The 23,908-nt window shown below is 42.8% G+C and overlaps 1 protein-coding gene across 1 annotated transcript; it reads left to right on the top strand.

Moving 5' to 3' along the window:
- The first annotated feature begins 910 nt into the window (after positions 1-910).
- On the top strand, positions 911-22,258 carry pcsk7 (proprotein convertase subtilisin/kexin type 7). Its single transcript, XM_049575661.1, has 17 exons — positions 911-1,018; positions 2,634-2,941; positions 3,383-3,619; positions 4,829-4,963; positions 6,724-6,889; positions 6,995-7,085; positions 7,308-7,362; positions 7,518-7,656; positions 7,793-7,893; positions 11,578-11,745; positions 13,223-13,327; positions 13,466-13,568; positions 17,940-18,096; positions 18,326-18,420; positions 18,594-18,699; positions 19,910-20,027; positions 20,674-22,258. The coding sequence occupies exons 2-17, from the start codon at positions 2,693-2,695 to the stop codon at positions 20,959-20,961; spliced, it is 2,313 nt and encodes a 770-aa protein (XP_049431618.1). The 5' UTR covers positions 911-1,018; positions 2,634-2,692; the 3' UTR covers positions 20,962-22,258.
- The last annotated feature ends 1,650 nt before the right edge of the window (positions 22,259-23,908 follow it).

Raw genomic sequence — 23,908 nt, 5'->3', positions numbered from 1 at the left:
GGTGATATTATATCTTAGCTTAACTTAGCTTAGCATAGCTTATTTTATCATCTTTCTTATCCTATATTATATCTCTATTTTGTCATATCTTTTCCTGTAAAATAGTTAATATTATCTATCACAAAATTACATGCTTATTCTATAACTATAAATCAACTATTCTAAAAATAAAATAATATATAAGTATTGGTCAACTTTTCTATTTATCAAATATTGTGTAACTATAAATCAAATATTCTATAACTTAAATTCAACTATTAAAAATGTTAAATTGAATTACTAATGATTTCATTTCTTATTTTCTTTGGCATTTTTTGTTATATACACATGTAATGATGATTGCTGGGTGATATTATATTATCTTGTCTTATCTTATATCTCTATCTTGTCCTATATTTTTTGTTTAAAATAGTCAATAGCATCTATAACTAAAATGATATGCTTATTCTATAACTATAAATCAAATATTCTGCAACTTTAAATCAGCTATTCCATATATCAACTGTTATATAACTAGAAATTAACTATTAAAAAGGTTGAATTAAAATAATATTTTATTATTTTCTCCAGTATTTTTGTTATATACAGATATGTAATGATGGATGCTGGGTGATATGTGTGTTGATGTTACCCAATGTCAAGCCCATTGTAACCTTGTAACCACCTTAGGCCACTGTTTACAACTACTTTATATATTTTTAATGATAAAACACACACAGGCAAAGTAGTGTCAATGATAGCAGCAGCAGTTGTGGTAGTATTATTGCAGTTTAAAACAATTAGTAGAAAAGTAATTAGCACTTTACCACTGATGTGACACGTTTCCATGTTTACATGCTTGGGTGTAGCCACTGCGGCTCTGGACCAATCAGGTGGCACGCACGACGTTTACGCAACGACTGTATGACGTAATACATTCGGGCTGTGCGTGCGTTGTGTATTGCGGAAATGAGATGACAAGCTTAATGTTACACATAAATTTCTGAACAAACAGACGAAAAACGACTCAAGTGGGAAGGTAGGATACAACTTGTTGTGTTATAGCGATAAACCGACATGTCTGCTGATTCGTACAGGCGTATTTCACCAAAGAACAGCGATATAAATAAATAGTTAGCGTTAGTTAGCGAGCCTCGGATAAAACTGGCGTCCCTATCCACGTTGTTTTGACTTTACTGTATGTTTTTTGTCTGTTTCTTATACTGGTTTATTCATTTCACTAGAGCTGTGGCGGTAGAGTGACACAGTCGCTGTCTTTTAAGTGACTAACCTCAGCTAGCTGCCCAACTAGCTAGCTGACCTGCTGGCTAAAAACTAAACGATCAGCAAAATTGAGAGCTAGCTTAGCCAGGGAGCTAACAGGTTTATATTCGATCACATATCAGCTGTTTTCACCGTCTGTCACCCAAAAGGAACACTGAATTTCAGTAGCTGGATGTGTTTAAAATCTGAGCTACTGTTAACGTCAGTCAAGTGTTTGAAGAGGGATCTGTTGATAACACATGTGACGTTATCTGTTTGTGTAATGGGTGTATATTGTTTTAAAAAATGTGAGACGGGTATTTAGCCAAGCAGCTGGCAGGGGTCCAGTCGGTGTATTGCTCGAGGACAGTAAGATAAGTTGGGCATTGGATGTGCTGGGTCGTTTTTATAATGCAGTTCACAAGGGTTGGAAATTAACTAAATAAGCAGAAGCCACATTATAGATTACCATTGTTTTTTTGGCTGGTGAGCAAAGCCACTTGCATATTTTATCAGCATTTGGCTGGTGTCTGGTGCGAATTTCCAACTCTGATAATGTAACTGAGGAAAACTAGGCTGTGGTTTAAGTCCAGCCAACTGTGGGCTTGACAGTGGTGACATCTAGGTCGATGACTTCATTGTAATCTTATTTATTTTCCATTTAGTGTCCATGATCAGAGTGTCAGAGTCTGGTAGTTATTTAACACTACCCTATAGTCAAGCCCAAGGGGCCAAAGCAGGTTAATGCCTCGGGGCCTCAAGCTCACATGGTGCATATCCTAAATTGAAGCTTTGTTTAAATTCATCGCCAGGCGAATAGCTTCCACAAGAGGTGTAGTGGTTGTGTTTGCACAAATAATTTAGTTGCCACGTTTAATTTGCCATGTGTTTTGTGCCTGGGAGTGGCAGATTACGTAAAGCCCCCTAACAGGTTAATCCAGTCTCACTTTAAGTTCCAGCCACACTTTTCATAGGGCACTCTATTAATATCATAGCTGAAGTGTGCTTCATGCATTCTCCACCTTGTTGTGTCAAAATAAGGTTATAGTAGGTAGCGAATAAAGAGACGTGTTCACGTTTCACTTGAACTCAGAGGTATTTGCTTGTGTTCTGTTATTTGATTTTCTAACCGAACAGTGCTAATAGAATAGCATTCATCTGTTAAAGCCTTTTCACAGCTGCACATGCAGGAACAATGATGTAACCACAGAGTGTTAATCAAATGTGCTGCGGTCACAGCTCTCTGAAGTGGCATCCAGTTAGTGCGATGCTGTGAATTCAATAAGTGGCCTCTGAATGCAGCACACAGATGACGAGCAACCGCGCTCATTGTCCTCATAACTAACAAGATCTTCTTTTCTCCCCCGTCTGTCTTTGTCTCATATATCCAGGTTGCTGTTCAGATGAGGAGGGTTTGCCCGGTTGACCCTGTGTGTCACCCTCCGTTGCCATGGCAACGTCCTATTTTCCTACATTCCTGCTTCTTCTTTTTCTGACCTCCTTCACTCTCTTGCTCCTGACCCTCTTGCCTGCTGTTGCCCCATCGATCCCCTTTTCGTCCTCCTCTCCTCCATCACCCTGGCCATCACTCTCCTGTGGCCTGGGTCAGTCCTGGGCTGTCCGGCTCCGCTCTGGCCCACATTATGAGGAAGAACCTGGTGAACAGAGCACTGTGCACCTGGATATTATAGCCAACAGGGTACGGTACTTCATGAACACTTTCAACATGTACATTTTAATCTATTTATAGGGTGTCACTGAATTTTCCTACAGCACAGGAACTCATTTCTCTGTTCTGACATTTTCCAAATAAAACAGAAGGTAATAGGGCTACAATACTTGTTTACTTGGTACTGATTGTGAGACTACGACTTGTGGGAACGATGCATTTGGTTTTCCTACATAATTTTAATTTTCCATATATTTTCATACACATCCTTCTCCTGCTTCATGCTTTATGCTCCCAATTTGTATGCTATTTTCTGCAACAACCTCCTTCCTCTGCAGGAAATATTAGCGTTTCATCTAATCTGTTTTAAAGTTGCCGAGGTCAGGGAAAAAAAAAACACAAGTTGCCTGCTTTTAGAAGTATTGTCCCAGTTTAATTTGTACTTAATCATCAGTATTCTCCCCATCCTAGGTAGCAGAGCAGGCTGGGCTGAGGAACCAGGGCCAGATTGGACAGCTTGAAGGCCACTACTTGCTGTGTTCTGACAAGCCTGGGTCTGTGGCTGGTGTTTGGAGCAAGCGTGTCCAGCCTGGGGACGTCCTGGCCGCCCACCCTCATGTCTTGTGGTACTCTCAGGACAGAGTGCTGAGCCGTTCGAAGAGGTCGATGGCCTTCAATGATCCCAACTACCCTGAACAGTGGCACCTGGTGAGATTCTAGACTGTTGTGTATCTTTGCTACCATCTTGCTCGCTCACTAATTGTGTAATAGTCAGACTTGCCTTAGACTAGAGCCTAAAATTAACTTAATGGTGTCAAAGATGAGAACATGATTTTTCCTTTCACATTGTCAATGACAGTGCATCGTGGCTGCCAGGGAGAGCATTTAAGAGCAGGCACAGGCCAAGACTTCCAGAGCGGGGTAGTCATGCAGTGTTTTTGCCTCACATCTCTCCCCCACTCTCCCACGTCTTTATTGCAGATGAAGACTCTGTTGTAACACCTTACTTAGACTGCAGAGCAATAGGTCATGTGAACAAGGGCATTAGAATAAGTTCAGTCGCACCTGCTTTTTTCATTCCTTTACACACAGCATCCTGTATGCATAAAGGGTTGTCTTTCCAGCTAGTCATTAATCCTCATGTACCTTTTAAACAGCTGTGTTACATGCACAGATAACCCATGTTTTTGTGACATATGGTTACACAGTTTACTCAAGTACTTAACAAGGCAGCATTCAATTAGATTTGATTACATTTACATGTTACAACAACGCTGCTGCTTCCAAAGTGGTGCTTGCATAACTGCAGGAAATTATTCAATTCCCCTTAAAAAATCATGTTAAATGTTCTTGTTTAAATGACCTGATCAGAATGGGTTGTCACATTTTCTTCATGCAGTGGTTCACAACATGCAAAGTGAGAGAATAACATTGGTTAGTGGTGTATAGTTTTGCAGAAGCAAAAACACGAGTGTGGTCATTTTGCAGAAGCCTGGATCTTGTTGTGCATGATGGTTAGGGTTAGTGTCAGGTAAAAGAGAGGTGGCCTACATCCTGAGGTTGCAGCTTGTTGTGCATCAGTGCTGGGAAAATAATATTAACTCCTGCAAATATAAAACAACTGTATAAAAATCTTAAACTATTGAAAGGATGCCAGTTAGGTATAAGGGGTGGGTGAGTAAAAGAATGTACATCAGGTAACCAAAGTGCATTTCAAGTTAATGAAAACACTCCATAGGAATGCTTTGGCCAGTCTTTGCGCCACTGCAGGAGAAGCCTGCACTTTTGGACGCCCTCACTTCAAATTTCCTTCACAGTATGATCTCATCTTACACCCATGACTTGCATTTTAAATCCCGTACTGTTTCTCATTTTCCACTTTCCCTCATCTGTTCCTTACTCTCCTTGTTCTTGCAGCACAATTACCTCAGAAAGGGTATGGACATCAACGTTACAGGGGTGTGGGAGCGGAACATCACAGGCCAAGGGGTCACAGTGGTGGTGGTAGACGACGGGGTGGAGCACACTCACCAGGACATCCAGCCCAACTATGTAAGTCAGAACTTAGTTATTTTATTCTTTGATCAATGGATAGTATATATTTCCTCATAAGTAAAGGAATACATCAAATTCCAAATCAATTACTCACCCTGTGTTACGTTAAATTTGTGAAGAAAACTTGTTTATCCTGCATGCCTCTGGAGAAAGAAGAATCCAAAAACCTGGGATGTTCTTTATCATTTAGCAAGAACGCAAAATTATATCAAAATTCTATATACTCCAAGTTCAAGTATCTTGGGGTCTTGTTCAGGAGTGAGGGTAGAATGGAGTATGAGATGGATCGGCAGTTTGGTGTGGCAAAGCTTTGGATTTACTGGTTCATTTACATCCCAACCCTCACCTATAGTCATGAGCTCAGGGTAATGACTGAAAAGATGAGATCGCGGATACAAGCCGCCAAAGTGAGTTTCCTCTCAGGGGTGGCTAGGCTCAGCCTTAGAGATAGGGTAAGGAGCTCAGACATCCGTAGGGAGCTCAGAGTAGATCCGCTGCGCCTCCTGTTAGAGGTGTTTCAGGCATGTGTCACTGGTTGGAGGCCCTGGGGCAGACCCAGAACACGCTAGAGGGATTACATATCTCATTTGGCCTTGGAACGCCTTGGGGTCCCCCAGGCAGAGCTGGAAAGCGTTGCTGGGGAGAGAGATATTTGGGATGGATGGAACTATATACTAGCTTTCACATAATCCAAGTCTCATTTATTACACTCAGTACTTCCCAAAAAGACCACCTTTTCCAACAAGGAACTAAACGCAAAGTGAAACTTAATCTATGCTCCCTTCAAAGCCAGACTCCATCGACAAAAACAGTAATTTTACCTCGCTGAACACAAGAGCTGCTGGTCTGCCACTGCCTTAATCAGCAGCTTGTTTGCTGTTCTGTGTGACACTGGGGGGTCCAAACGAATCCTTTTAAAACGTAAAAGTCAAACAATAACACAAACAAACTAACTGATTGAGGCAGCCGTAGACCAGCTGCTCCTGTGTTCAGTGAGGTAAAATTAGTGTATTTGCCAATGGAGTCTGGCTGTGAAGAGAGCATAGATTAAGTTTCACTTTACGTTTAGTTCCTTATTGGAAATTGCTGTCTGTTTGAGAAGTGCTGAGCATATGACTCAGCACCATATGCTGATTATACTAAAGGAGTTGCGTGGGAGTCTGTTACCAGATGTTTTGCAGTTGTGAACGCAGTCACCCATGACGTCACTTCATCAAGAATTTTCTCGCTTTTTGGATTCTTTGTTCACCTTCCTTTATCAATTCAGCATAACACGTGATGAGCAGTTGATACACAAATGGTCATTTTGGGGTGGTGAAGTATTCCTTTACTTTAGAATGGTGTGTCCTGCTGTTATCACTGAACTTTGTGAGAACAATAAGCAAAGAAGCCATTTAGATGTTTGCCAGCAAGACTGTACTCACCACTCTTCCCAATCTGCAAGTGCCTTTTTACCTGATAGTCAAGATGAAGCACCTGCAAGACCTGCCTTTACTTTAAGAGCACATCTGTGCACTAACTAGAGTAGAGGAGACTTCTAAACTAAAGACATGTCACTCACAGCAAAGAGGAGGCAGAGTTTGACACTGTAAAAACAGTCTACAGTTTATGGCAGGAACAACCAGGAAAAAAGAAGAGAGCCATAAAGTTAATGGCACATAAACTAATTCAGTGCGAGTTATGAGCTCAGTGAATGTGTTAGTTTTTCATAGTAGTAGCAGAGTGTAAACCAGACACTCATTTTCCATCCCTCTCAGAGTCCAGAGGGCAGTTACGACCTGAACTCCAACGACCCCGACCCCATGCCCCACCCAGACGTCCACAGCGACAACCACCACGGGACGCGATGTGCCGGAGAGATCGCGGCCGTTCCCAACAACAGCTTCTGTGCCGTGGGGGTGGCCTACGGCAGCAAGGTCGCAGGTACGGACAATTTAGAATTTCAAACTAGGATGTCTCAGTGTTAAGAGACGCTGAGAGGGGTGAATGCATGTAGTGAAATAGCTCTCACTTGTTGTTACTGCTCAGGTATTAGAGTCCTGGACGGTCCGCTGACAGACAGCCTGGAGGCCATAGCCTTCAACAAGCACTACCAGGTCAACGACATCTACAGCTGCAGGTAACAAACACGTCCCTCTGGTGGCTTTTATTATTTGATTTTTTTATTTATCATTCACAGTTGGTTATCACAGATGTGTATGTGTGCATGTGTCATTTCACAAACCTTTTGCAGTTTAATGTTCGTGTTTTCTGTGTAATTTAGTGTCATATTTTACTATGCCAAAATGCCATGTTGTGAAAGTTTTGCTTGGATTCTGATTTAGACTCTTGTCTCCTCTAGTTGGGGTCCAGATGATGATGGACACACTGTGGATGGACCCCATCCCCTGGGCAAGGTAAGAGGAAGACAGTTGGATTTGTGACTTTGTCCTGCAGGGGGCAGTACACTGCAACAGATACATTACAGAGGACTCGGCATGGAGGAAAACAACAAGTACACAAAGTGGAGTCTTATCTTCTTATTACAGCATGAATTTGTTTTCACCCACAGGCAGCTCTGCAGCACGGGGTGATTGCAGGCAGACATGGCTTTGGCAGCATCTTTGTGGTTGCCAGTGGCAACGGAGGTCAATACGATGACAACTGCAACTATGACGGCTACGCCAACTCCATCTACACCATCACAATCGGTAAGACACAAAGGCTCTCAGGTCGGTGAGTGTACACACGTGTTCGGGGTGTGGACACGTGTGTGTGTGTGTGTGTGTGTGTGTGTGTGTGTGTGTGTGTCGGGCCATAAATAATCATTATACATGTCTTTTGCAGGAGCGGTCGATGAGAAAGGTAGGATGCCCTTCTACGCTGAAGAGTGTGCGTCCATGCTGGCTGTCACTTTCAGCAGCGGGGGGAGCAAGATGAGGAACATTGTAAGTCTTATCTGAACACACAAAAACACCGGACCCAATTTGACTGCCTGTCTAACAGTGTAATCGTCACAGTGGCGGGACACTGTGTTTATGAAACCAGAGATCGTTTAATTTGGGCTGCTGATTTTTCTTAGAATATGGACCCCAGTTATATGCTTCATTTTTTTCAGAAAAACAGATGAAAGACATGCTGAATGAGAGTTTGCACTGCAAGGGACAGAGGCTAGTGGAACAGAGGCTAGCCAGGATGTGATGTCATGACTTCTGCTCTCTGTAGCGCTGACGATGCAAACTGTCCAAACATGTTTCATCTGAACATGGGGCTAGTGGTGGTTTTGCAAATGTTCCAGTAACGTCAACATCATATATTATATACTGTAGTTGTTCCCAGTTTCACAATGGAGCACATAAATATATATATATATATATATATATGTACAGTACAGGCCAAAAGTTTGGACACACCTTCTCATTCAATGCTTTTTCTTTATTTTCGTGACTATTTACATTGTAGATTCTCACTGAAGGCATCAAAACTATGAATGAACACATGTGGAGTTATGTACTTAACAAAAAAAGGTGAAATAACTGAAAACATGTTTTATATTCTAGTTTCTTCAAAATAGCCACCCTTTGCTCTGATTACTGCTTTGCACACTCTTGGCATTCTCTCCATGAGCTTCAAGAGGTAGTCACCTGAAATGGTTTCCACTTCACAGGTGTGCCTTATCAGGGTTAATTAGTGGAATTTCTTGCTTTATCAATGGGGTTGGGACCATCAGTCGTGTTGTGCAGAAGTCAGGTTAATACACAGCCGACAGCCCTATTGGACAACTGTTAAAATTCATATTATGGCAAGAACCAATCAGCTAACTAAAGAAAAACGAGTGGCCATCATTACTTTAAGAAATGAAGGTCAGTCAGTCCGGAAAATTGCAAAAACTTTAAATGTGTCCCCAAGTGGAGTCGCAAAAACCATCAAGCGCTACAATGAAACTGGCACACAAGAGGACCGACCCAGGAAAGGAAGACCAAGAGTCACCTCTGCTTCTGAGGATAAGTTCATCCGAGTCACCAGCCTCAGAAATCGCAAGTTAACAGCAGCTCAGATCAGAGACCAGATGAATGCCACACAGAGTTCTAGCAGCAGACCCATCTCTAGAACAACTGTTAAGAGGAGACTGCGCAAATCAGGCCTTCATGGTCAAATAGCTGCTAGGAAACCACTGCTAAGGAGAGGCAACAAGCAGAAGAGATTTGTTTGGGCCAAGAAACACAAGGAATGGACATTAGACCAGTGGAAATCTGTGCTTTGGTCTGATGAGTCCAAATTTGAGATCTTTGGTTCCAACCGCCGTGTCTTTGTGAGACGCAGAAAAGGTGAACGGATGGATTCCACATGCCTGGTTCCCACTGTGAAGCATGGAGGAGGAGGTGTGATGGTGTGGGGGTGTTTTGCTGGTGACACTGTTGGGAATTTATTCAAAATTGAAGGCACACTGAACCAGCATGGCTACCACAGCATCCTGCAGCGACATGCCATCCCATCCGGTTTGCATTTAGTTGGATGATCATTTATTTTTCAACAAGACAATGACCCCAAACACACCTCCAGGCTGTGTAAGGGCTATTTGACCAAGAAGGAGAGTGATGGAGTGCTGCGGCAGATGACCTGGCCTCCACAGTCACCGGACCTGAACCCAATCGAGATGGTTTGGGGTGAGCTGGACCGCAGAGTGAAGGTAAAGGGGCCAACAAGTGCTAAACACCTCTGGGAACTCCTTCAAGACTGTTGGAAAACCATTTCAGGTGACTACCTCTTGAAGCTCATGGAGAGAATGCCAAGAGTGTGCAAAGCAGTAATCAGAGCAAAAGGTGGCTATTTTGAAGAAACTAGAATATAAAACATGTTTTCAGTTATTTCACCTTTTTTTGTTAAGTACATAACTCCACATGTGTTCATTCATAGTTTTGATGCCTTCAGTGAGAATCTACAATGTAAATAGTCATGAAAATAAAGAAAAGGCATTGAATGAGAAGGTGTGTCCAAACTTTTGGCCTGTACTGTATGTATATATATATATATATATATATATATATATATATATATATATATATATATATATATATATATATATAAAAATTTCAGTGTGGTCTAAAAACTTATGAATTAAATGATTGTAAGAAATGTTTGAAAGCTTGTGAAACAGCAGCTCCACATGAGGAGAAGCAGAGACTATTTTCATCTGAAACAATGACGGACGATGACAGCAGTAAGGGCCCTTCGAAGCCACTGAACTCTATTTGCCACTGTTTGTGGCCGTCTCCATGACAACACAGTTTGGCCCTTGGATGTCATCGCCTGGGGGAGAACAGCTTAGCAGGGCTTGGCTCTCTCTGGAGATGGCTCATCCACCACTGACCACAGTGTACTCACAGGCCAAGTGCTCACCACACACCGCCCGTTGGTGTAATATTCTGAGGAACACGTTTAGGGTCTCCCAAGAACAGCTGCCCTCACAAATCCATTTTATCACAGTGTTCTGTAAAGCCTGGAAAAGTCACAGAATTTGAAGTTCCCTGATCAGCTTTTGAAAAATCAGCTGATGGCAGCTTCATTCAGATTCTCCCGTCACACTTGGTGTTATTCTCGAGACTGATTTGTCGGTGATGCTTGATTATGTAAGCCCTAATTAATAGCTTTGGGAATTTGGGATTCAGTGTCTCTAATTAATTACAAGGCGACATATGGAAATTATAAACACAAACATGTAGCTTGTTAAGATGCAGAACTTGCCCGCTAATGATGCTTGTATACTCACCACACAGACAGCTGCTCTGGATGAACATGCACAACTCTGCGTAGTAGCTCAAAGCCTTCTACATGACCTGAACAGCTGTTGGAAAAGGACCACATGTTTGCATGTGGGCTGGGAATTCCTCAGCCCACATCTCAGTGGTCCTTCTGTCAGACAGGCTGTCACTAATGTGTGTATCAGCGGGTGGTTTACAATGGAAGACGTATGAGACATGTTAGAACTTGTGTGCCGTGCATATAAGCAGATTTTACTGTCCATACCTGTAGTGATGAGAGACAAACCCGTAAAACAATATTATAGCCGTCCTTTTTTGCTCATAAAGTTAATCTCCTCCATAAATCCGTCCACCCCTCTCTCCATTTCGGTCAACCACTATCTGTTAGGATTTCAAACTCCTCTACATTTCCATCCTCTGTGTATATACATTTTTACTTTACTACTCTTCATTTTAGTTTGTACAATGTGTTTTTTTTCTTTGATCCTTTCATCTCTTAAAAAGCTGGACCTCCCCAGGGCTTTAAACCCCTGTCATACAGTCCTCATGTACTCCATTAAGTGTACACAAACAGAGCTGAACTCTGTCCACCTGGAGTAAATATGTCGGTTGGCGAGGATGCCTCTGGCGCCTGATGAAGTGCTCTCTGCTAGTTGTTAGTTCGGGTTGAGAACCCTCATGTTCAAGGGCAGTTTGTGTTCACTCTGATTGTATTCACTCATCTGTTAAAGTATTTGTGCTGTGCAAGTATTTGCATATGTGAGTGCCACTTGGTCTCCTGCCAGAGCTGTTACCACCCTTGCTGTGTTTGTACTGTGCGTGAATTTCCACTGCTGTATCTCCAATCAGCCCATCCATCTGTTTCTGCAGGTGACGTCAGACTGGTTCATGCAGAAGGGCACCGGCTGTACAGATGGCCACACCGGTACCTCTGCTGCTGCCCCGCTGGCGGCAGGAATGGTGGCCCTCATGCTGCAGGTCCGTCCCTGTCTCAGCTGGAGGGACGTTCAGCACATCATCACCTATACAGCCACCAAGGTAGGCCTGATGAAATATCTTGTGGCGTCCATTAGTATACAGGCCTTTGTAGATACTTGAGTCACCTGGATACTTGTGTCACAACTGTGCGGGAAAACAGTTGGTATGCCCATATGCACACTAATATTCTACTGCCATTCCACATATGACAATATTCTGCATTCGGTAAGGGTCATGCAAACAGCGTATTCCATTTGGATATTCCGAAAAAGGCCTTTTTTTACGGAATTTAGCGTTTTCCGATTAAGACTAGGGCTGCAACGATTAGTCAACTAATCGATGACTAATCGACTATTAAAATAATCTGTGACTATTTTAGTAGTCGACGAATCGGTTTGAGTCAATTTTAATAGAAAAGTACTATAAAAGTACCCCAAAATACTCTTACTGCAGCTTCTTACGTTCACATATTGGCAGCTTTACACACTCTCCGATGACGGTGAACTAAAACCCTTTGGCGTGAGTACGAAACAAGACATTAGATGACATAATTTTGGGGTTTGGGAGAGACAGACCGACATTTTTCAGCATTTAAGCACATTTTTTGATAAAATAATTAGTCGACTAATGGAAGAAATAATCGACAGATTAGTCGACAATGAAAATAATCGTTAGTTGCAGGTAGGTTGTCGGTCCCTAATTAAGACACGGTATTGTTTGAGTTTTAATAGCATTATCTGGCAGCCCACACAGAATATGTGTCTCAACTGGGGGTTTTATTACAGTTTGCGACAAAGTCTCTTGCCTGGTTTCAGCAGGCCCCCAGGAAAACCACCTGCCCTTGCAGCAAACTTTTCCCAGTGGCCACTCGCGGTATTGCTGCGCAAAAATCCCCAGTAGCACAGAAAGTGTTGTTCCCCGAGGTCACCACTGTAAAAGACATCTGTAAACTGTTGACATGGTGGTTTATATGTACAACTTTCTTCAAGCTGAGAAAAGCGATTAAAAAATCCACGACTTCATCACAGTGTAAAGTCTATTAGCCGAGCGGGAACTAGCGGGCGGGGCCAGTGGAAGAAACACTACTGCACATATTGAGTGGGCCGCATACCGTGAAAGGAACCCCAGATGATAGAAAACATTTTTGGTGTATGCGCCAGACAAGCAACTCCACTGGAATGAATGGATGCCAACTTGACATCCGGTATCTAGATATTATTAAAATCCATGGTTTAAGGTCAGCTCTATGAGTTGTCATAGAGACCTACACAAACCAGAAACACGCCTGCTTTCAAACACTATGAAAGACTTGGATATCAAGGTTTTTGGATATGCCCAAATATCGTAACACTGACCTCTTCAAGAAGGTCATTTAATCAATGAAACAGGGAGGCTGTGTTCATATGGTGGATCAAGTTCGTCACGGGTTAGAAAACCTTTGAAAAGATCCTTTTTGATGAAAAGAAACAAAATGACTTTACTTAATAAAAACAAAAAAGTAAACTTAGCCGTGTGTTATTTGTATTTGTTCTAACAGTGTGACACCAATGCAGACTGGAGGAAGAACGGAGCAGGTTTCTACCACAGCCACCAGCACGGCTTCGGTGTGCTCAATGCATGGAGACTCGTCAATGCTGCCAAGGTACATCCATACTGTACATGCACACGAGCAGGGCTGCAAGCTATATTTAAATAATGTATTGTGTCTGTTCTTTGTCGAAGTAATTATAAACATGATTTTATAACACCAGAGCTCTAAGTTTTCTCTGTGCTCTCTCAGGTGTGGGAGTCAGTGCCGTTTCTCGTGTCCTATCAGAGCTCAGTAATAAAGGAGGAAGTGTCCATCGCAGCTTATCCCGACGAGCTGATCCACACCTGGAAAGGTAACCCTGTCTGCTCCTCTCCAACTCTCTGCTCTGTACTGGACATCTGCTTGTCGAGTTTACACACTGTACTATGCAGCTGACTCCCTCCCTCCCTCTCTCCTTCCCTCCCTCCCTGCCTGCTCCTGAGTCAGTTTGCCTTTCCATATTAGGCAATGTTCTCTTGATTGTGAGTTCCTGCGTCCACATTGAAATACTGAGAGAGATTTGTCCTGATTGCTGCAATTTCTTTTTTTTTTTTTTGTTCCTAATCTGTCTTTGTATTTTATAGCTCCTCTCAGTAGATGTTGTTCCTTTATTCACTTCTCACAGCTCCGATTCTGTCATATTCCACAGTGTGTGTATGTGATCTGTCTCTCTCTCCCACACACACACTTTCACACATGCTCACAGTGACCTCATTCTAGCACAAACTTTTCCTTCTCCCTTGTCTCTTTTCCTCTCCTCACTCAATCTGTATCTTCCTTCTTTTATGGCCTCGCCACAGTCAGGAGTGTGTGTGTGTGTGTGTGTGTGTGTGTGTGTGTGTAGTCTCATGCAACAGGACTTTATTAAGGACAAAGCAAACAGTTGCTGACAGTCACAGGGCAGACTCACAAAGTGAAATTTAGTCAAACTACTGTAATGCACATGTTGCCTTTTAATCCTCTGTTCAGTCTCGTACAAATGCCTGACAAATGCTTTTTGTCGGTGACAGAGTTCAGGTCTGCCTGTCACAGTACTCAGCAGTGTTTGTTGTTGTAGTTTCTATGTGTTTTGGCTGCCTTATCAGCTAATGTATTCCCATGTGAACACAGTCGCTACGAATGTGTGTCTGTGTGTTTATGAACATGCACACAGTGACTGGCTACGTCCTAATAATAAAACCAGTCACGTCCCTGTGGTACTGTCAGTCTACCGCAGCAGGCAGTGGGTTCACTTATGAAAATGTGCAGCAGTTGTTGGTCGTTGGTCACGTCAGTGGATCTTTGGATTTTTCTGAAGTTAAGTACAGAGAAAGATTGTGATTAAAAATGGTTCTGAAAAAGGGGCAAGAACTCACAAGAGAGGACAAAATGTACAGCTACAATGAGCTCCTAATCTCTCCATTCATTTGCGTCAATGTATGCTCAAAGTTTATGATCACATAGAGTTTATTGGAGCAGCCCACCCTCATAAATCTGCGCCCATTCCAAAAAGAGGCAAAATCCTCCTCTGTAGAAATGTGGTCATATGCAGCAGTGCAAATAAAAAATGCAAATACCATGAACAGAGGAACACTGCACATTATACTTTACTCAGTTTACTGTGGGCAGTATGGGTGTATGGGTGTGCAAAGACTTGAATATGTACCACTGTCATATCTATTAATATCTACACCGATCAGCTAAAACATTAAAACTGCAAACAGATAGGTGAATAGCACTGATCATTTTGTTTCAATGCAGTGTTCAGCTGAGATCCTTTGGGTCCAGTTGACCTGTACAATCCACGCAAACACTGTTGCATACCAAGTACCCCCCTCACGGCAACGGCACTCCCTGACAAAAGTGCCAAAAAAACTACTTCAGGAATGGCTCAAGGTATCGACCTGGTCTCCAAATTCCCCACATCCTAATCTGATCGAGCATCTGTGAGACATGCTCGGCACCCCATCTCACAATCCACAGGACTCAAAGGATCCTCCACTGATGCCCTGGTGCCAGACACCACAAGACACCCCCAGAGGTCCTATGTCTGTGCCTCTACAAGCCAGAACCATGTCCAATCCAAGGAGAAGGAGGCCCGACTCTGGATCAGGGGTACCTCTGGGATACCGGCTCATACCATGAGTACTCGGATCAGATTGGGATCTGGAGAATTTGGATGCCAGGTTGACACATTGATCTGTGTGTCACTTTCCTCATGCCATTCCTTACCAGTTTTTGTGGTGCTGCATGGTGAATTTTCCTGCTGGGGGCCCACTGCCATCAGTAAGTGCCATAACGATGAAGGGTGTGTGCTTATTTTGCAGCTGTGTTTGGGTTAGTGGAGTGCATCAAGTGGCATCCACATGAAAGCCAGGACTCAAGGCTTACGAGCAAAAGTAGCAGTAGTAGCAAAGTCTGGTTCTGTATCAAGCCTTGGCCTGTCAACTTGGACAGAACTTTTAATACTCTTCCCCAAAACAGGGTGACACTTCCACATCATGTCTTTAATGGTTTCCAGTTGGCACATATAACAACTTGGACTGTGTACTTGTCTCATGCAGGGTCTAGAAAACTCTGTTACAGATCTTAAAATGAAGAAATACAACGTTTTGGCTCTTAGAGACGCAGACAGTATTTTCCCACACATTTCCCCAAAGTATGTTCTTATCCTCTTATCCCCGTTTGGAGTATATTATTGATACAAATAGATGAGTTTAAATCAGAAGTGTCAGCTTTTGACATTCATATAAAGTCCCCACATACCAGTACAGTGGAATTTTCCGTGGCACAGAATCAGTGTTAGAGATGCATCCCCTCTAAATCCTTCTCTGTCCACTTCTCTACCTCAATTTCTGTCCTTTATGTCCTCTTTCCCCACAATAATATTTTCTTAGGGCCCCTTGTCCTTTCTCTTGCCCTTCCACTCTCAGCATCTACACATCCCCTGTACTCGCCCTCTCAGTGCCAATTCTCCACTTGACCGTCACTCCCCTCCCTGTCTCTCTCTACATCTGTCCCCCCGGCTCTCTGTCTTTCCTTCCACACCTCTGTTTACACTTCTCGCTCCCCCATCCCTTTGCGTCCCTCCCTGGCCCGAGGATGTGTGTAGCCCTACATGGTCAGAGAGCACCACGGCTCATTAGTAGTCAGAGCCCAGGAAATACCAGGAAATTACTAGACACTTGCAGCCGGAGGGCGGGAGGTGGTCAGTGGGACTGACTGATATTTCACGGGGAGAAAGTGGTGAAGAAACATCCAGAATCTGATGGAGGATTGAATTTACAAAGAATTAGTTTTAATTGCAATTTTTTTCCCGGTGTGCAACTATCTCAAGCTTGCATGATTTTTTTCAACCAATACCGATAATTACCTGCTTCTCATGGCTGATAACTGATAAGATAAACATCATATTTTTGTATCTTAAAAAGAAGTGTGTAACCTGTAGTTCATGCACACCTGGGGGTAAGAAAGGCTGAGATTTAGTGGGAAAATATGGATGATTTAATATCCCATAGCTTTGACTCAAATCTAACTGACATCACTATAAACACAACAAAAACAAAGAACAGCTCCGACTCTTCCATACCTGCCAACATTAGGCTGTGAAAAAGAGGGAGACTTTCTGGGGTATTATCAAATGGCCTACACTCAACGCCCCTACCCCCTTATAACCTTACACTACAGATCAACTTGATAAATACAGGGATGTGAACGTAAAATGAGTTTTAATAAGTATTACATTTATAGTTAATAGTAAGAGTGAGGGAAATTATGAAGCCCAGTGTTACTGTGTAATTCTCTGGTGTATCGGTCTTCCTTTGTGTTATCAGTGCTATTTATCTACTTTAATTTTAATAATCGGAAAAATACACAATTGTAAAAATGTCCCATTATCGTTCAATAATTTATTAGCTTGATATATATCCTGCATCTCTAGTTTGTACATCATGGATGCTCCTGTATAATTCATAACCTGTGATAATCTGGTACAATCTCTTGCCCGCATCCAGACGCCATCTCACTCTCCTTCTCGTTGCAGTTCCACTAACTGCTGTTAGGGGCACGTTGAGTGAGGCTACAGAGCGGTGACAGCAGTAGTGCATTTTTCAATTAATCTATCATATTGACTCCAGCAACAAAAAAACGGCGGTAGTGTCACATGACCGCAGTATTGTGGTGATGCAGTTCTCATCACAGCCCTAATGCTGCTAGCTACTGTGGCTAGGGAGCTCATCATCTCATATTCGGCAAGAGTTATTTCAGCAAATACTTAAATGAATTTGAATTCATTAATATTTATTTATTGGTTAATCCATCCATGCATCTTATGCTTGACTCTTTCAGGAAGTGATATGTAGAGTTATAAAGAAATAAATCATTCCGGGCCACATCGTCCCCACAGATTTTCTGTCATACTTTTCACGCTGTGGCCAGTGTGATTGGTGTTAAAATGTCTTCAATGCACTATTAAAAAGGTCTTAAATTCAACTCTGCACAAACCATGTTGAATTATTCAAGTAGACTGCAGAATTATGTTTTCACATCTTCCTAATCATGTTGACATTTTAATTTGTTTTAATGAAGGATAACATTTTTGCACATATGGGCACATAACTGTTCTTTTTAGCGCAGAATATTGTCACACACAAACACACACTTGCGGGCACACTCAAACACTAAGATGTTCCCTCTTCTCCCTCAGTCTCTGCTGCAGACCTGAGACAGTCTGGAATGGAAACACTGGAGCACGTGGCTGTTACTGTGACGATAACCCACCCCTGCCGTGGCAACCTAGAGGTTGTGTTGGTCTGCCCTAGCGGTATGACGTCAGTCATCGGCGCACGCCGGGCCATCGACAGGTACAAACCCAGGCATTGGTTTTGTTTTAAGAACAGTAAGACGTGTATAAAATGTGTTCAAAAGCAAAAAAAGTAAATCAATGTCTTAATTTCCTGAGTATAGGAGAATTAAGTGTTTTAGATGCAAAGCAAATTAGCAGTCGTCAGATATAACAGCACCTCAGATGAAATATGGTCACATGAAAATGTTTTAGATTGCAGTGTAACTAAGCAGTCTCTTTGCACACAGAGACCCTGCAGGCTACCAGGACTGGACTTTCTCCACGGTGCGCTGCTGGGGAGAGAAAGCTGAAGGCCAATACACCCTCAAGATATCGGACCACAGTAAGACTCTGCTCACGCACTGACACAAGTGACAGATATCGTCAGCAAAGGCACGGGAATGTCTTTGCAGGAGTGGGAGTCATGAGCACTCACATATCTGTCTCTTGTATAGTCGTCTTTGACATGTAGAGTACCTCTCCTGCCCACACTGACCCTTCTCTCTGTTCCTGCAGAGGAGCCGGCACTTGAGCAGTGTGCAGCTGTGGGAATGTTGAAGCAGTGGCAGTTGACCCTGTATGGTTCCTCTATGACCTTCAGCGAGGTCAAGGACAGACAGAGGTAAGACCTCGCAGGCTTTTCATGCTGCCATCAGGACAGCACTGAGATTGTCTCTGTTGTTGATTGCTTGTGGTTTCCTTCCTTGGAGCTGTGTTGTTTTCATTCCCATTTTATTTACTTGTGACAACTATTTTTGTAACAGCCCCTCTGCTGTTGCTCTGTTTTCTGTCTTCAGAGCCGATCAAACAAACATACTTGTGCGTCAGCTCTATGCAGAGCCTGTGCCGTTGTGAGTGTGTCTGTGTCACTCTGCAGTGACACCTTCAAAACACTAGTTGGGGGCGGGGTTTCTGTGAAGTGCTGCAAAGTTTAGTCGATTAAAAAACATGGCTTTTAATCACGACAATTTCAAACACAAGTACACAAATCAGCTTCACTATAACTCGCAGCATTCACAGACAAAACACTTGTCTTTATCTCGACATACTTTCTCCACAAATACAACATGCTAATGTCATTAGCCTAAGCCTATGGTATTTTACATTGTATGAATAAGCCTAGCGGCTAGCAGACTTTTCCTCTACTCATATAAAACCAGGGACAACAGCAACATTTAACATAGGAAGCATTACAAATTTTAGCTCAAGGTTCACCAACAAAATAGCTGTCGTAGACTAAACACATTTTCCAAACAAATATAATATGCTAACGTTATTAGCATCAAGCCTTTGGCATTTACATTGTATTAATTAGCCTAGCGTAGATTTCCTTTACTCATATGAAATAGGAGACACACATTATACTAACTAATAAAGTCTTTTATTTGCCACAAAAATCACCAACAAATGCAAATGGATACTGTAGGTGGGATGAATCTTCATAGTCACTAGTGACGTGAGTGAATGAGTATACATGTGCTACATGTTGTGCCGTAAAAACAGAGAAAAGAGAACAAAATCCACAACACAGAGGTGAGGAAATCTGCCCCAAAGGTTTGGCTGCTGCTCCTGCTTGTATGCATGGGGCACACTGGGCCCAGGTGCTGCTGATAGCCCCCTGCAGCCCTGGAGAGAGAAGACACAGCAACAGCAGAGGAACAGAGCACAGGGGCACAGTCATGACACAGCAGTGTCTATAATGATTAGCCTGCATCTTAATTTCTTGTACTGAATTGGTTAGAATACCTGTCACCTGACTGGCTCAGTGTTTTTAACTGACACAAAGCTGGAAAGATATTCTGCATATTAACTGGCTATGCGTTGATTGACAGGCTGTTGGAGGAGGCGATGAGTGGCAAGTATCTGGACAGCAATTTCTCTCTGCCCTGCCCTCCAGGCCTGGACATCCCTCCAGAGATCGTCAGCCCCTTCACCTCCAACAGCCTCAAGGTAAACTATCCAACACTATACATGTTTACCACATCTGTCTGTATCTCTCTAACCTTTGTCTTGACACAACCAGACTGCTCCCTGCTCCACATTTAAATCCACATTAAAGTGATAGTTCCACCTCTAGGCAAATCAGAAATGTTCCTACTCAGAGTAAACAACCTGAAGGAGGATCTTTTTTTAAGTTGAATGTTGGGATATGTTGAAGGAGGGATTGGCCTACTTTAGCTCAATTTCAACAATAGACACGTCTGACCAGCTTCGAGAAGCTGTTTCTGAAATATACAATATCTTTTATGCATTTCCCCTTTTATCTATTTAGGGCCTATGTGTCCTGAGCTTAGCCTCACACTTCATCTCAGGCTGCATTCAAACCATTTCTGTGTCACGAGGACTAGCAGACCTAAATCCTAGATATTTATATTTGTCCATATAACCATAACCTCTTATTTGTAGCCTTAAACTAGACATCATTATTGGATCTGTGGAAAAGTAGGAGGGACATCAGCTAGCAAGAAATAGGACTTGGTCGCCTTTTTGGTTTTCCGACCACTCCAAGTGTTTTCATACTACCTGTCACATTCACCCATTCACACACACTGTTGTTATTTACCTCCTCTACCTCTCTCCTTGTCCTCCCCTCCAGTTCCTGCTGTTGCTGGGCTGCTTCGCTCTTTTCTGGTCCCTCTACTACACACTGGAGGTCACTCTGGCCAACCTGGACCTCAGGGGCCTCCTCTGCCTGCGCAGGAGACGGGGAGGTCACCGGGCCAGGAAAGGCCGCAGAGGGAGAGGAGTGGAGGAGGCGCTGGTAGAGGAGGAGGAGGAGGAGGATGCGGACGAAGAGGAGCAGGACTCTGGGGTGGAGTTGCATGCAGTGTTGGACTCCGAGGCCAAAGTGCCGCTTTTAAGTGGAGAGCGGCTGACAACATAGCACTGAGCCAGATGATGGGTCTTAAACCTTTCGCTGTCTGATCTCATGGGACGTCTCAGGCTTCCACCCTCTCCTCGCTGGTCTCCAGTTCACACTGCACAACGTTCATAGTCGTCAGATCGCGGTACTGTTCACACTACATAACTAACTGTCTTGGAGCTGTAGTTTTCATACTACAGGGAGTCACACACTACAAGATCTGTCACCATGAGGATTCCCAGGTGAGTGTGCGTGATGCGCAGGTCGACTCACAACCTCGCTTCTTCTCTGGGGCTTTTGTCAGGGAGCTCCAAAAACCTTCGGCGAGTGGAAAATCAGGGTTCATGTCGTGTAGTGTGAACCAGGCATTATCTGTGGTGGTGGGGGGGTCACAGTGTAGTCTGCAGATGGACTTGACTGAAGAGTGGACTCTTTGTCCATGTCTGCATTCCCCAAACGTGGCCTTTTATGATAATCTATGTCGTGACGGTACATGTGGTGTGTGTGTGAGTTCTTGTTCACTGGTCCCCCGAACAAATGTCCTCGTAAAGAAGGATAAAATGAGGAAAAATCTCCAAAGTGAGGAAATTGTATTAGTCCGGGGTTTTAGTTCCCACCAGGATTAGGTTTGGGACCGAAAATGTTTAAATGTTGCAGTATAATTGCATGTTTGCATGCGTGAAAGTGTGTAAACAGGCTTGTCTGCGTGTAAATGTGAAAGAACTGAGCTTACAGATTAATGGGGTACACTTTACTGACACCTGTGGGGTCATTAAACCATAAGGTATGATAAGAATATGATGTGCACTACTGGACGATAGGAATCTGCTGTGTGTGAGAGTGTGTGTGTGTGATCTTCTGCCCCCCCTGAGTGTGTGTGTTGTGACATGAGTGGGTGTGCTTGTAATATGTAAGGTCTTCCATGAGAGAATTTGTCCTCATATGTGAGGTTTTAAGAGAATACTGACGTATTTTTCAAAATAAGATTTATTTTCTGAGGTGATTTTAAGTCTGGCGTCATTATCTGCGGGTTTATCAACCAACTACTGATGAAAACTTGAAGTGGGATTTTCAAGTGTGGGATTTGTATATGTATTTTTTTAAGAAGTGTAATATATACACAATGTGTGCCTGCTGTACAGATATCTATACCAACTGTGTTTAATGATTTATACAAAGTGTTTTTAAGAATGTATTAAAGAGCTCTAATTTTTTAATGGAAAGGAGCGCTTGGAGTGAAGTTGGAAGCTGTGTTTTGCTGTGCAAGTCACAGGTGATCGGAATGATAATAAAAAACTGTTGATGGAATATCATCTTAGATTGTTAACATGGTTTCTCACACACAGTTACACACAAAAACCACACACTTATTATGGTTTGACATGTTGGTAGTCAGGGTTGGAAATTAGGACCAGCTGCCAGCCAAATGCTTGTAAAATATACAAGTGGCTGCTAGATTTGCTTCAGTCATCAGCCAAAAAAAAAAATAGAAACCAACAGTGATCTGTTGAGTTGCTGGTGGATTTTGGAATCCTGCAGCCACAGTGGCAAGCAGACTAAAAGGTTCATTTTAAACCCTGGTTCTAGTTTCTGCACAAGAAATTCTCTGAAGGTGGTAAAAATGGCAAAAGAAATTAAACAAGACTAAAACCCCGTTTCCACCAAACACAGTATGATGTCAGTATGGTAGCTTTGGAACCAATAGTAGCCCTTCAGACATGGTACCTAGACCCTAGCATTTCCACCACAAACAGTACTCTTAATGTGGGCGGGGTTGTTGTCACTCACTGCTCCATCCAGCACTTACTGTATTTCCTCATTACTGGTGACACAGATGGAAGTCTGCACCTCGTTTAACGTCCACAGAACGAGGCTGCATGCTGACATTTGCAGAACAAAATAAAACAGGCTGCAGTGAGAGTCTCTCTCCATGGGATATTTAAAAATAGCAGGTTTGTGCATTTAGTCCTTCTCAGGCAAGCTCAGGGGTTTAGTGTTGCTGGAGCCCACAGGAACGAAGCTCAAGCCCAAAATTAATATATAAACACTTGAAGATCCACTCATTATTAATATTGTTTGTCATATAAAGTATAAAAACTAAAGTGATGGTCAAAGTTGTCACAGTGATATTTAAGGTGTGCTGATAGATTGTCATGGTCAACTCATGCATTGAGTAACATTACAAGTAAATGTTCCACCTTAAAAGTTGCCAGCAGTCGGCCCAGTGAATGAAGTTATTTTTTCTCAGACTCCAGCTGCTGTGAGAGGCAGCAAAACATCCTTTCATTTTATAGTTACAGTTTACTAATAAAACTCTCCACAGTATGAACAGTGGTTACATGAGCCTCAAAACCAGACACAACTCAGCCCTGAGCAGAGTGACCGTCCTCTATTGACCAATCAGACTGCAGTGTTCACAGCTCCACCTTTTAGTACCAGATCTGTGTGCTAGGTACCCCAACAGAGGGGGGACCAAACATGGGGACGGTACGGAACGGTTCCATTGGTACCATCCACAACTTTTCACAGTGGAAACGGAACGGGATTTCAGTGAAATTGACAAGCAGAGTTCAAATGTATGCATTTGCCATGATGTATTACTCATTCGTGCGTGAGAGGGAAGGGTCTTAAATAGCAAGGTTTATGTAAAAATGCATGTATTTAAGTAGTACTGGGCACACAGGTGGATAAATGAGACTTTGATTGTACTGCCCGAGTTGTGTGAGTTTATAAACAGATTATTTTGTTTTTTTTGGATTCTTCACTCACTGTGGAGGCATGCGAGAAAAACGGCTTTCCTTGAGAAATTCAAGGTAACATGGGGTGAGTAACTTATAGATGTATGATCATTTTTGGGGTGAAGTATTCCTTTAAGATAGACTGCCCTTTGAAATATTGGTAGTAAAAGAAAGATATTGATCTGAATGGTCGAGCTGAAATACCCAGAATCACAAAGTCAACTCAAGAA

Source organism: Epinephelus fuscoguttatus, linkage group LG5, assembly GCF_011397635.1.
Source record: "Epinephelus fuscoguttatus linkage group LG5, E.fuscoguttatus.final_Chr_v1".
Lineage (NCBI taxonomy): Eukaryota > Metazoa > Chordata > Actinopteri > Perciformes > Serranidae > Epinephelus > Epinephelus fuscoguttatus.
Note: the sequence above shows the minus strand (reverse complement) of the source record. Positions and strands in the feature narration are given on the sequence as shown.

What these genes read in the sequence shown, in the direction of transcription:
- pcsk7 (XM_049575661.1), top strand. Translation starts at nt 2,693, where the DNA reads ATGGCAACGTCCTATTTTCCTACATTCCTGCTTCTTCTTTTTCTGACC. An exon ending in GACTCGTCAATGCTGCCAAG is followed by an intron (nt 13,328 to 13,465) that starts GTACATCCATAC and finishes GTGCTCTCTCAG; the next exon opens with GTGTGGGAGTCAGTGCCGTT. An exon ending in CCTCAAGATATCGGACCACA is followed by an intron (nt 18,421 to 18,593) that starts GTAAGACTCTGC and finishes CTGTTCCTGCAG; the next exon opens with AGGAGCCGGCACTTGAGCAG.